The following is a 14,482-nucleotide window of genomic DNA, read 5'->3' on the forward strand; positions in this document are numbered from 1 at the left end:
GGCTAAATGGTTCTTTTGGGGTATAAGGAAATTCTTAAAAACAAAACAATGCTAAAAATTTACTAATTTGAAACAATTCTAGATGTCTGCTTCAGTTCTAATTAAACAACTAGAGATAACAGAAGGGCCTACCTTTCTCAAGAGCCCATAGAGCTTTATCTCCCCAAAGAGTCTGTGTGTGTGTGTGTGTGAATGTCTAGGAGTAAAAAACAGAAAGAGAATAAGTGTGTGTAATTCTTGTAATCAAAAAATATATATTCTTAAAAAGAATGGAAAGAAACAGGAAATACTTTCACATACCTAGCCAATAGTAAAAAAATTAAATATAGAAGATGATATATAGGTATTAAGTTGAAGGAATTATGTGAATCATGTGAAGAATTTATCTTTTTTCCTAAATGTTTTATGAAAAGTTACCATATATTTAACCATAAGGATAATGTCGATGGCTCTACAAAGTAAAACTGAAATTAATAACAATGGTTTAAATTTTAAAATTCAACCATTCAAAATTGAAAACCATACATGTAAGGGTAACATCTGTCTTACTTACTCTGAGCTACTGAGCCTGAGACATAGTACAAGTACCCCAAAGACATATATTGAGGGCACAATGTGCCAGGCGCTTTCAGAGTCAGTATCTCATGTAAATTCTCCACAGACCCCTCCCCCTTTCTGACAGGTAAGGAACCTGAGACTCGGACAGGTTCAGTCATACATGGGCCTACACAAGAGAGCTGCTGTTCACATCCAAGCCTGTCTAACTGCAAAGTCTGTGGCATTTCACATATTTCGTATCCCTTTGACTGTAACTATCAATCACACAGACCACAAACAAACCATTTCTCTTCATAAAATCAATAAATAAAAACCCAAATTCATGAATTTGCTAATCAGTCTTTTCCATAGTAGAGATTACTTGATGATTTTTCAAGAGAAACATGTGCATATATTACTGCAACACATATACTCATAAATAAATACAAATTAAAAGTCTATACTGCTCTTTATACAGTCTTGACATGTCAGGTTGGCAAGACTGAGTAATACATAAATGTCATTTTGGGAAAAACTGCCCTGACCAGTGTGGCTCAGTTGTTTGGATGTCATCCGCAAAGTGAAAGGTCGCCAGTTCAATTCCCAGTCAGGGCACACGCCTGGGTTGCAGGTTCAGTCCCCAGTCAGTGCGTGTACAAGAGGCAACCGATCAATGTTTCTTTCACACAATGTTGTTTCTCTCCTCTTTCCCCATCACTTCCCCTTTTTCTAAAAATAAATAAATAAAGTCTTTTTAAAAAGAAAATAATAAGACAAACCAAATAAATCAAAAGAAATAACCTCCATCCTCATCTCAATTTGATGTGGTTAAAGAAAAAAAAATTCACGAATATATTACTTAGTCATGTCTGAAAATAAGATGGCAAAGGACAGGTTTTCCTCCTTGATGAATATAGATATTATTGTCAACTGTTCCTTCCAAATATGACCATACATTCTCTTACTTACTGATACTTTTATTAAAAAGAAGCATGAACCCTGGCTGGTGTGACTCAGTGGATTGAGTGCTGGCCTGTGAACCAAAGCGTCACCAGGGCCCTTGCCTGGGTTACGGGCCAGGCCCCCAGTGCAGGGGACACATAAGAGGCAACCACACATGGATGTTTCTCTCCCTCTCTTTCTCCCTCCCTTCCCTGTCCTCTAAAAATAAATAAAATCTTAAAAAATAAAATAAAATAAAACCAGGATATTATAAAAGAAGATACACAAAGTCCACAAAACCAAACAGAAACCAAACATACCTGCTGAGACTATATACATACACTGTGATATCATATTACATATAATATTTTTAAGATCTCAAAATAAGAGAAAGATTATTGTTTAGACTTTACCTTCCTGGTATCTGATCTTGCTGGGATATAAATGTAATGCCCCAAATGAGTATCAAACGGTACAGTATATGGTCTCTTTTCAGGTATCCTGTTATCTGGCCCATCTCCACAAGTATCCTTAGCTGAAGAAGTCATTGAGAGGTTAAGTTTTGTTAGTTCTTCACTCAGTTGATCCACAAGAAGTTGTTGTTCTATTATTTTTTCATTCTTTGTGGAAGAGAAATGAGAATTTTAAAAATAGAGATCCTCAGTATGTGTACAGATAACGATAAAAAATAAATTATATATTGACCAAAATCGTAACTGTAAGTCACAACTACCTTAACAGTACAGTAAAACCTCATTTATCCAAAGACTTCTTGTGTTCACAGGTGTATAGGACTGTTCTGAGTAGTAAATACCTCTGAAGAGTAAGCAGCAACAAATACAGCATAGTTAGATACTCAAAAAAAAAAAAAAGGCCCCATACACTGTGACTGGTTGGCTTGTCAACCTGAAGCACTCTGATTAGCTCATCTTTACAAAAGTTTGGACTTTCTAAGTGAAATCCAAGAAGTAACAAGAGACAAGAAAGTTGAAAAGGGAAGGAAGAGCTGCAAATAACAGAGGTGGCAGCAAAGGAGACGGAAAGTGGCAGCAGGTGCCGTGAAATGAAAGCCTTTACTCAGCGAAAAAGAAAGCCGAAAGCACAAAGAGATAGAAGATAGGCAACTGATAGTCCTGGGAGAAAGGGGAGCTTAGAAATCAAAGGCAGGACACATTGTGTACGGGTGGGGGTGGGGTGTGTGTGTGTGTGTGTGTGTGGTTGGTTTGTCTTTTTAAGTATCCTCTAAAAAATGTTTAAAGTATATTCAAACCAGAAAACTCTAACATCAATCTTTGTTTTACAAGCACAAAATTATGTAAACAGGAAATTGTCATTCATTTTAGCATTTCACATGCACTACGGTGTTTAAAATTTTTTTAAAACCTTAAAGTTTCACTGTGTTAATGCTGACCTATAAAAATGCAACCTTATTTGAAAGTCATGCATATGGATAATTAAAATATACAACAAAATAGTACATGAGTTGAAAGTAGGTGTTAAATGGAATCTTTACATTGTCTGGGAAAAGGGTAAAAATACCAATTAATATTAAATTTTATTAAGACAAGGATCAATGGCATACCCTCTAGGATGACCACTGAAAAAAGAGTAAAAGTACAACTTTTCAGCTAATGAAGTGAAAATTAAAAATACACAATCCAAAAGAAGGTAAGAAAGGAGAGAAAAGGGAACACAGAATAGGGAGAATACATGAAAAGTACGGTGGTGGGATTATAGCCAGACATAATAGTAACTATGTTAAATTTATAAATGAAGTAAGTAATCCAATTAAAAGATAAAGACTGTCAGAAAAGATTGTAAAATTATCTAACCTGCTGCTTACAAGAAACAAAGGTAAAACAGACACAGAAAGATTGAAAATAAGATGAAAAAAGAAATACCATGTAAATATTAATCAAAAGAAAACTGGCATAGCTGTATTCCCAACAATACGGACTTCGAGGCAAAAACATGACAAGAGATAAAAAGAGGTGAAAATGATTTTTTAAATTGGTCAACTCACTATGACGATCTAATTATTCTACATTTCTATGTATTTAATAACACAGCTTCAATATATAATGCAAAAATTATATATACTTCATGGAGAAGTAAGACAAATCCAAAATCACAGTGGGAGATTTCATCACTCTAAATTACAGATATAACAAAAAAACCCCAAAAATGGGTAAAAATATAGACCTGAACAACAGGATTAACAAAATTAACAGCACCCAATATTATAGAATATACTTTCTTTTCAAGCGTATCTGTAATATCTACAAAAATTGGCCTCATACTGAGCCATAAAGCAATTTCAACATAGTCAAAGGACTGAAATCATAAGGACCACAATGCAATTAAACTAAAAAAAATTTTTTTAAATCCTCCATGTGTTAGAAATAAAATAACTACATAATCCACAGGTCAGAGAAAAACGTCACAATAAAAACTAGGAAATATTTTGAGCTGAACGTGGAATGTAGGTAAAGATAAGCTTAGATGAGAGTGGCTCGGTGTGCTCCGACTGTTTTGTGCAGACAATGTGCTCTATGCTGAACACCTGCCTTCCTTCTGGTAGTCTGGAACCTTGGTGTGTGCTGGGCAGAGACTGCCTTCAGCAAAAACCACAGGCACTGAGCCTCTTCTAAGTTTCCCTGGGAAACAACGTTGCACTTGTCTTGTCACAACCACTGCTGGAAGAATTAAGCACCTCCATGTGACTCTCCCCTGGGAGAAAACTCTTGGAATTTTGTGCCTGGTTTCCTCCAGACTTTGCTCTATGTGCCTTTTCTTTGCAGTTCACCGTTCTCCTTTCACCATAATAAATCTTAGTCATGAGCATGACCATATGCTGAGTCCCCTTAGTGCACCATCCAACCTGAGGGTGGTCTTGGGGACCCTGGACAGAACAATACATCATGACCAAGAAAAGAGAAAAGATTTAGTCCAGGAATGTTAGTCCAGGAATGCAAGACTGGTTTAAAATTAGAAAAATCAATATAATTCACCACACTAAAAGAACATGCATGATAAAGAAAAATCACATGATAAAATTCATAATAAAAATTCTCAGTCAAGAAATTTGCCTTGATTTGATAAAAGGTCAATAAAAAATAGCCACCACTAACATGGTACTTAATAGTGAGAGCTTTTCCTCTACAATTTGAAACAAGACAAGATGCTTGCTATCACATGTATTTAACACTGTATTGAAGATCCCAGTCAAAGAAGAAAGTTAAGAAAAAGGTATAAGGATTATAAAGGAAGACATAAAACTGTCGTCATTTGCAGATGGCATAATTATAAACAAAAATCGAAAAGAATTTACATAAATAGTAAAATTAAAGAGTGAATTTAGGGCTTCTGGTCAACAGGGAGGTATAGGTAAATACGGCTTATCTCTTTATATAACCACATCAAATTACAACTAAACTACAGAACAGCCATGACACAGAACCATCAGAAACAGAGTTCAGTGGAAGTCCAACAACTACAGAATTAAAGAAACCACATGCATCCAGACTGGTAGAAGTGGCAGAGACAAGGAATGGGCTGGTCCCACATTCATGTGCGATGAATAAAAATTCCACAGGGATGTCTTGGAAGCAAGCAATCCCAGCCCTACACCAGTTCCCCCAGCCCAGGTTTCCAGTGCCAAGAAGATAAGTCCCCATAACTTCTCCCTGCAAAAACCAGTGGGGATTGAGTCAGTGGAAGAAACTTCTGAAGCCCCAAGTGGTTCCTCTTAAGGGCAGGCAGAGGAAACTGTCCCTATTCTGATGCCTCCCCAAACAGAGCCACAGAGCTGGCAGGCAGATGCCATACCTGAGACTCCATCAACCTGGCTAACACTATTTGCCCTGCCCTGGAGAGCCCTAGAGACTCCATCCCACCTAACTTACAGGTCCAACCACGCTGTTAACAGTGACTTTGCACACAAATGGCCAGTCTTGGCTCATCCTTCACATCTCTGTGAATCTTCTCAAACAAGCAACAGCCAGCCTCAGTGAGCCCCAGCCCCTGTACCTCTTACTAAGTGGCACCGGGCCCAGCATTTACAGCAGACAGCCTAGATTCACAATTTAGCTTCCCCTGGGAACCTCCAAGCCCAAAGTAGCAGCCATCTCAGATTGCTTTATAGCTCATTCAAGGTAGGCCAGGGCAGACAACAGGTAGAGGCTGACCTTGATCTGAAACACCCAAGACACCCAGGGCCTATGCACCTTGTGAATAGCTAAAAACCACATTAGAGCACCATCACCCTGGACCTGCACAGTTGATTCTCCACAGAAGGCAGAGGTTGGTGGTCAGTGGTCAGAGCCAGTCCCTGCAGCTAACTGGCCTGGGTAAATCCCTCCAGTTGACCTGTCACCAGCAATCTAGGCTCAAGTACAAGAGGAAGGAATACTCAGCCCACATGAAGAGTGCACCTCAAGTGCTGGGAATTGCCCTGTCTGGTTTCAGAAGCTGTAACCACCCCATGGCTAAGGCTGAGTGAGCGACCTTCAGACCCTAAGCCACGAGGGAGACAAAGCTTATCTCCCTGGCAGGGGTGCCGCCTCTGCTCCGAGTTGTTTCTGAAGCCCTTTCACCACCTTAATGGAGCAGCCATTCGACTTAGCCACAGACCTCATGCCAGCTCCACCGCCCTCGGGCCCCTTATGCAACCAAAATCCAAACCAGGATGCAACCAACCCAAACCAATATGAACCACAACCCAACTGGGCAACCAAAATCCAAATCTATACTGGGTGGCTGCATTTTCTTTCTCCAGAGACAATAGTTATAGAATGACTATGTGACTCAGCAATTCCACTCCTGGGCATATACCCAAAATAATCTCAGAGATAATTGTACATCAATGTTTGACACGGACACCAGCCCACAGTGTCCAGTGTTATGGATGAGACAAGATACATTCACATGGACTACAGAGTCCTATGGAGGAAAAGGATGGCACAGCTACTCTCTCAAGAGGAGAACATCCCAACCCTTGCCTTGACAAGCTTTAGTTGGCTTTAAATTTGCACAGGAATACAGGTAAAGCTCATTAATCATTGTCAGGCTGTAAGGATCAAACTAGAGATAGCATACAAAGAACTACTGAGTGCTTATTCTGTGTCAGGGTCTGTTAGCTAAAGGGCTACAAGACTTTGGGAAACTAACTCATTTCCTGCTTGGACCCTTATCATATAATTGAGAGCATTCTTAGCAAAGCAGGTTTCACAGAATTTTATATATTCTTTCTTAGGCATGATCACCCAGGGAACCCACCCTTTCCAGCACATGGCTGCACTGCCCCCTGTCATTGTTTCAGGCTTAAGTCAGGCAGGGGAAGTAAAGCAGCCAAGAGATTAGGAGACTTCTCGAAGACAGAATGAGGCCACAGGCTATGTCAAAGCCGAGAGGCAAGGGTCCATCATGCCCTTTTTCTGTAGCCCCCCAAGTCCTTCTCTGGGGACTCCCTGTGATCGTGCTTGTCTTAGGTCATTCCCTGCCTTGAGGAATCTTACCTGTCATTGGCTAACTGATCAAGCATTGGGGGCCAGGCAGGGTGAAGTAAAAGGAGCAGAGGTGGCACCCCTGCCAGGAAGATAAGCTTTGTCTCCTTAATGGCTTATAGTCCAAAGGTCACTTGCTCAGCCTTAGCCATGCAGGGGTTACAGCTTCTGATACCAGGCAGGGAAGTTCCCAACACTTGAGTACACAGTTTGGGTGATGGAGAAGCTGTGCCACTGGGCCCTACAGGACACCTACTACTTTAGGTCACACCACCAAGACAGGGAGCCATAGCAGCTCTACTTCATACATAGAAACAAAGATAGAGATGCTGCCAAAACGAGGAGACAAAGAAACAAGGCCTAGATGAAAGAACAGATCAAAACTCCAGAAAAAAACTAAACAAAATGGAGAAAAGCAATCTGCAGAGTTCAGAACACTGGTTGTAAGGGTGCTCAAGGAACTTAGTCAGGACCTCAACAGCATTAAAAAAAAAAAACAGTCAGAAACATAAAATTCACTAAACAAAATAAAAAATAATTTACAGGGAAGCAAGAGAGTGGATAAAGCTGAGAATCAAATCAATGACTTGGAACATAAGGAAACAAAAAACAACCAATCAGAAGAAGAAGAAAAAAATCCGAAAAAGGAGGATAGTGTAAACAGTCTCTAGGACAACTTCAAGAGGTCCAATATTCACATCATAGGGGTGCCAGAATGAGAAGAGAAAGAACTAGAAACCAGAAATCTACTTGGAAAAAAAAATTAAAGAAAACTTCCCTAATTTGAGGAAGAAAATAGACATCCAAGTCCAGGAAACACAGAGTTGCAAACAAGATGGAGGCAAACAGGCCCACTACAAAACACATCATAATTAAAATGTAAAAAGGTCAAAGATAAAAAGAAAATCTTAAAAGCAGCAAGAGAAAAGCAGTTAGTTACCTACAGGGGAGTTCTCATAAGTCTTGTCAGCTGATTTCTCAAAAGAAACTTTATAGGCTAGAAGGGATTGGCAAAAAATATTCAAAGTCTTGAAGAGCAGGGACCTACAGCCAAGATTGTTCCACCCAGCAGAAAGGAAGAGCAGATAAAGAGCTTCCCCAACAAGAAAAAACTAAAGGAGTTCATCATCACCAAACCATTATTACATGAAATGTTAAAGGGACTCATTTAAGAAGAGGAAGATCAACACTATAAACAATAAAACAGCAATAAATACACATCTATCGACAATTGAATCTAAAAAATAAACTAAGCAAACAAGAAGAGAGACAAAATTATGGATACAGAGAGAATTTTGATGATTGCCAGATGGGAGGGAGATGTGGGGAATGGGTGAAGAGGTGAGGGGATTACTTGAAGAAGTACAAACAGGTAGTTACAGAATAGCCACAGGCATGTAAAGTACAGTATGGGGAATGGAGTAGCCAAAGAACTTACATGCATGACGCATGGACATGAACAATGGTGGGGGGGTTGCCTGAGGGAGTAGGGGGTGCTGAGTGGAGGGGGTCAGAGGGGGAAAAATTGTAACAAGTGCAGTAGCATAATCAATAAAATATAATTTTAAAAAAGTAAATTTGGTCAGGTTGCTGAGTATATCAATATACTAAAATCAATATATTTATAAATACAAACAATTAAGAAAATGAAATTTTAAAAAGATTCCATTTAGTTACATTAAAAAAAATCAAGTGTCTACAAATGAGTCTAACAAAAGATGAAGAATACTTCCACACACACACACAAAGGAAACCTAAGTAATGAAGGAAAATACCATACTCATGGATTAGAAGATTGAAAATCAAAAGATGTCAATTTTCCCCAAATGAATCTACAGACAGCACAATCCCAATCAAAATCACAATAAGTACTTTTCTCTGTGGCTCTTGACAGCTGATTCCAAAATTTATATGGAAAAACCAAGACATTCTTAGAGGTTAGGGAAACAAAGCAAAAGGCCTTGCTTCACTGAATATTTAGACTAGGGGTGTCAAACTCATTTTTACCAGGGGCCACATCAGCCTTGAGGTTGCCTTCAAAAGGCTGAATGTAGAGCTCCTTGGCCCTAGTTAAAGAGCACCGACATTTACACAGTCCTAAAATTACAATCAGCCCTTTGAAGGCAACCATGAGGCCAATGTGGCCCCCAGGGAAAACGAGTTTGACACCCCTAATCTAAACTTATTATGAACCTACAATAAATAAAAAATGTGAGAATGTTTCAAGGGTAGGCAAACCAAATACAAGAACCTTAATAGACAACAAATTCAGGCACAAATGAACCTTGACTTATGACAAAGATAGCACTCAGAACAGTGGTGAAAGAATGGTCTCTTCAATAAATGGTGACAGGACAAATGGATATCTACATGGAGAAAAAAAATATGTTTATTTTACCCATACACAAAAATCAATTATAGAAGTACTGTGGAGCTCAACATTAAAGGCAAAACAATAAAGCTCCTAGACGATACCATAGAAAATATCCTCCAAGGAAAAGAAAAGGAAAGGCTTGTTAGAGCATAAACATCATTAACCATAAAGAAAAAGATTGTTGAATTTGGTTGCAATATGTCTTTTCATCAAAAGACCTCGAGAGAGAAAAGCCAAAGAGAAAAATATTTGGAACCATGTAACTGACAAAGAGCTCATCATACCCAGAATATACAGGGATAGACTAAAGTAGGTTTACAGTTGTTCCTATGGAATAATACATAATACAAGAATAAATGATAATGCAAGGATAAATTCTGTTTCATGTATTCACAACTGTGAATCCACTTTTGCAGCTGGTGATAACCAGACTTGCCATCTGGCCCTTAAGTGACTTAAAAAGTGGGTTCATTTTGTTGGCAGGGCCACAAAAGTTCTGTATTATTTTCCTCATTACCTGCCATCCAACTTATAACATTATCACATTGCCTATTACCTTGGTAAACAATGGAAGGGAAAGTATTAAGAAAAGATAACAATATAAGTTAAACTAACAATAAAAATGTTTTCCCTTTACACTAATTTAGGGGGGAAACTATAATAATTCTCTTAGGTTCTTGTGTTCAGAACTGTTCAATTGAAACCTATTTTTGTAAACATTTCCATTTATCATTTAAATGCTATTCTATTAAGTTAATTACTAGTCCAATTAAATCTGCAGAGCTAGATGCATTAATAAACTCTACCTGCAATCTATTCACTTTTTGTGCTTCTTTCAAAGACAGAACATGTCCTTTGTTTTCCTGCACCATCATCTGCACTTGATTCTTTAGTTCCTTCACCTCCAGTTCCTTCTCATTGAACACTACTTCATCAGCAGCCAGAGCACACTGGGAGGAGGAAAAGAAAGCACAAGATTCACCATGGAAAATACTCAAGAGGCCACCTAATACCACAAAAGCAGTGATTTAACGACAGCTTGACAATGTCCCTTAAAATTTTTCTTACCGTATTCATTTTCAAATTATTTTCTGGTTTCTTTATAAGGAAGGCAGAAACAGTTGAGAGGAGCTATTATTGCTATAACATAAGAATTATCATAAAGATGAGAAGATTCTCCTGATTTTTATTTTCTGCCTTTTAAAATGAAAACCAGTTATTCCGGTTCTAGAGTACATTCCATAAGATTTTTACAAGTTTGCTGGAATTTCCATGAGATTTTGATGTGGATGTTAATTTTTTTATTTTTTTAAAGATTTTATTTATTTACTTATTTATAGAGAGACGGGAAAGGAGGGAGAAAGAGAGAGAGAAACATCAATGTCTGAAAGATACATCAATCGGCCTGCACAGAAGGTATGTGCCCTGACCGGGAATTGAACCAGCAACCTTTTGATTCACAGGCCGGCACTCGATCCACTGAGCTACACCGGCCAGGGCTTAATGTGGATTCTTAAAAATCAAAGGTCATATTTTCCAAACTGACCTAAAGAATGTAAGAATGCATTTGGATTTGTTTTGTTTTGTTTTTCTTGCCAAAACCCGGGAACAAACCAATGTTATTTAAATAAAGAATATTTGCTAATTTTTGTACACTTCCTCTATAAAGAGATATATTTCAACGATGTCTGAAAATATGGTTAAACAAATACTTTTCTTAGTTTTTAGTGAATTACAACTATTTTCAAATAAATTGGGTTATGCAAGTAATACTTTTAAAACAATTTTTAAATTAAATAAACAAAAAAACCTAATACTTCGCATTTTTAAAATATCTCACTAAATGGACATGTTTTCTTTTTCTTTGAAGAACCTGAAGTTCAGTGAGATTAAAACCTTTTCCCAAGATGACTCAGTAGATAAACCAAATTCCTGACATTAAACCCCTGGGCCTATATAGATCCAAAGCCTAAGCCACAGGAAACGACAAGAACAAGTAGTTGGTTTACAAAACAGTGTTCACTGTACAAATAAGATTTAACTTACAAAAAAACAGAGTACATGTATGACTCCTCAGGCAGTGACGCAGAGGCGGATGCACCTCTGCACCGGGAACCCGTGGACTGAGGCCAGCCTTGATTTTGCCCCAGGTTCACAGAGGGTATGGGGCTAGTCCCTTCTTGTTCTGCTTGGGATCCTCAAATAAATGAGGAGGGAACATGTGACACTGAGAGTCCTTATCACCCCATATGTTTATGTAACCTCCATGACTTCTCTCTTCTATAAAATAACTGTAATTCTCCTTAGTTAATATCCTCTTCTATTGGCAACTGTCCATTTGAGAAGCTTATAATTGCTCTCCCAGTGCTGCATATGCTTTTACATATGCTTCAAAAACTACAATGTTATTGCTTATTATTCATTTAAAAGTGTTTAACTGTTGATTGAGTATATGCATATTCAGTACTGTTCTTGAATTTAACATTTGGAATTTTTAAAAAAGCAACAAAGTGCCTTAGGAAGTATTTTTGAGGGGATAGAGTGTTCTAATAATCGACTAATAGCAAAAATCAAGGTCGCAACATTATCTGACACCTTCTAAAAAGGAGACCATAACTTCAAAATGACACTTCCTGAGCAAATCCAGTTATTACCCAACCTGTGAGCAGAACTATAATCTCCTCTTGGCTAGGAATTTTTTAAAAAGTACATATCTGCTTGCCTAAGAGGCTCAAGGAAGCAGACTGAGCAAAGGGAATGTCTGCCTCTCCCCCCACAGACCCACTGTCTCCCTGAGAGATAAACCTGATAAACTTGTAGCGGGATGCCTTCAAAGTAACTCATGGCCTGTGGCCCTACGTGACTACTGGGCCCAATCTCTTAGCTGCCACTGATGTACAAACCTAGGCACAGGCAAGTGAAAAATAAACAATGGGAGATAAAAATAAGCTAAACTTTAGGGAGCCTTACTACAAGCCAGTCAACCTTGTCATCACTTTATGGGAACTAATGCTTTAAAAATCTTCACAACAACCTCAAGGGTAGTTATTACTATTGTTTCCATTTTACAGTATAGAGAAGAGAACTTGAAGCAGAGAGATGTCAGGTATTTGCCCAAGGTCACAAAGCTAGTAAGCAGAGAAGCCAGGATCCCACCCTTTGGTGTTTGGTACCCATGTTCTTAACTACTGTGTTATTCTGCCTCTCACAGAAAACAAGAACAGAAATGCAAGTTTAAAAACAATGTTTAAGGAGGCATCACAAGGTGAGGAATGAGACCGACCATGTCTCTAGTTACTGCTCAGTCGTCTCCAACGATTACTAGTCTTGCAAGACTGCAGACCAAAAAAAAAAAGTATCCATTTCTTAAAATTGGGAAACACAATGCTATGTCTTTCACTTTGAAATTCATAATATACATCAGCACTTTCAAAGTTCTGAGAATTCTTAGAATTAAGAAACCTGCCTGCTTTTTGCAATCTAGCATTCCCCAAGACAATCTGGTTGTGGTACCCTTTTTGTTAGTATTTTGGGGAAGTCATAATCTAGAGTACACAAGCTGGAGCAAGTTTAAATTTTTACTTTCCAACAGCTGGATGGAGTAAACTACTACCCACTCCACTACCAAGCAGTGGATTTTATGAACTTCCAATTTCAGCCACTTTAAAAGCATAAAGGAAAACCAATTCTTAGGTGTCCCAAAGTTTGAGCGTCCAATTACCTGTACACCAGTTTCTCACCCTAGTGAGAAAGTGTCAGGCCTGCTCTATCTGGGACAAAGGGCAGAAGTACTGTCTTTTTTAAAAACGCCATGATTTTAAAAGCATTGCTTTACATGCTTTGAGTTAAATATCACAAGCTTTGTAACAGAGTAGCAGTTCTCACAGTGTGTGCAGTAGAGACCCTCTTAGCATGTCCCTTAGATCCTTTCAGGGTGTCCAGGTCAAAACTATTTTCCTAATAATACTAAGACAATATTTGTATCTTTTCTCCATGTTTACATTTGCCCTGCTGGTACAAAAGCAATGGTGTGTAAAACTGCTCCTAACACGAATAAAGGAAGCGTCACCAAACCGTACTTCACCACCATGTGCTCCCAATACAAACCAATAACAGCTTTACTTAACATCTCAGCAAAGCATGCCCTGGCTGGCATGGTTCAGTGGATTGAGTACTTGCCTGTGAACTACAAGGTCACACGAGGTCACTGGTTTGATTCCCAGTCAGGGCACATGCCTAGATTACAGTCCAAGTCCCCAGTTAGGGGCCTACAATTGATGTTTCTCTCCCTCACCTTCTCCCTCACTTCCTCTCTCTCTAAAAATAAATAAATATATATTTTAAAAAGAATATCTTACTGAAGCAATAAAATCATCTTACTAAATCTCAACCCTTGTGTATGTGGGGTTTTTTTAGCATTTTACGTGACAAAATGGGAGGTCTGCGTAAAGCCGTGCTGCCGCACCACCAAAGGGCAATGGTTGTCTGTGGTGAACAATCTTGTGCAAGTGTTTGAGTTACAAGCTAAACTTGCCACTTTCCCCACAGAGTACTGTTTTTTTTGCTGTAAGAATAACAGAAAAACTATAGTTATTCACACTGGTATACGGCAGACATTTTCTTAAAAAATGAGAACCATGATTTTCAAGGAAAACAACAGTATTTGTTCCAAATGCTAAAACTCAAGTTTCACGTAAAAATTAAGAGTTTTGGAAAACATTTCTGCTACTGTGAGCATGAAGACACCTTCCACACTTAAAGACTTGGGTGGTAAGATCAGTGCTGTGACTGTTTGATACTGTGTAATGAAATGTGTCAGCACCTGGAAGGGTTGCTTAACTTAGTAAACAAGTATTTTCCAAATGACCAATGCATGATGATTCAAGATCAGGTGTGAATAAAAGATCCATTCAAAGTACAAGATAAGGACCAATGAATTTTAATGTATAAATCTTAATGTAACAAAATAATTTCAAATCCCAAGTAACCTTTAAAAGATTTCTATTTGTTGAATTTTGGTGCAAAATCAAAGACTATCCACAATTATCTACAAAAGGCATTAAATATCCCTCCCTTCCAACTACAAATCTATATGATGCTGGATTTTCTTTATATACTTCAACTA

The 14,482-nt window shown here is 38.2% G+C and overlaps 1 protein-coding gene across 1 annotated transcript in view; it reads right to left on the bottom strand.

Annotated features, from left to right (window-relative positions):
• The window catches only part of KIF27 (kinesin family member 27), an 84,238-nt gene that overhangs the window by 49,691 nt on the left and 20,065 nt on the right, over positions 1–14,482 (bottom strand). Inside the window, exons 5-6 of the mRNA XM_045840979.1 lie at positions 10,164–10,307; positions 1,893–2,099 (exon numbers count right to left, since the gene is read on the bottom strand). Coding sequence (XP_045696935.1) covers positions 1,893–2,099; positions 10,164–10,307 — 351 coding nt within the window. The remainder of the gene's footprint in view (positions 1–1,892; positions 2,100–10,163; positions 10,308–14,482) is intronic.

Source organism: Phyllostomus hastatus, unplaced genomic scaffold, assembly GCF_019186645.2.
Source record: "Phyllostomus hastatus isolate PE091 unplaced genomic scaffold, TTU_PhHast_1.1 phas_contig_34, whole genome shotgun sequence".
NCBI lineage: Eukaryota > Metazoa > Chordata > Mammalia > Chiroptera > Phyllostomidae > Phyllostomus > Phyllostomus hastatus.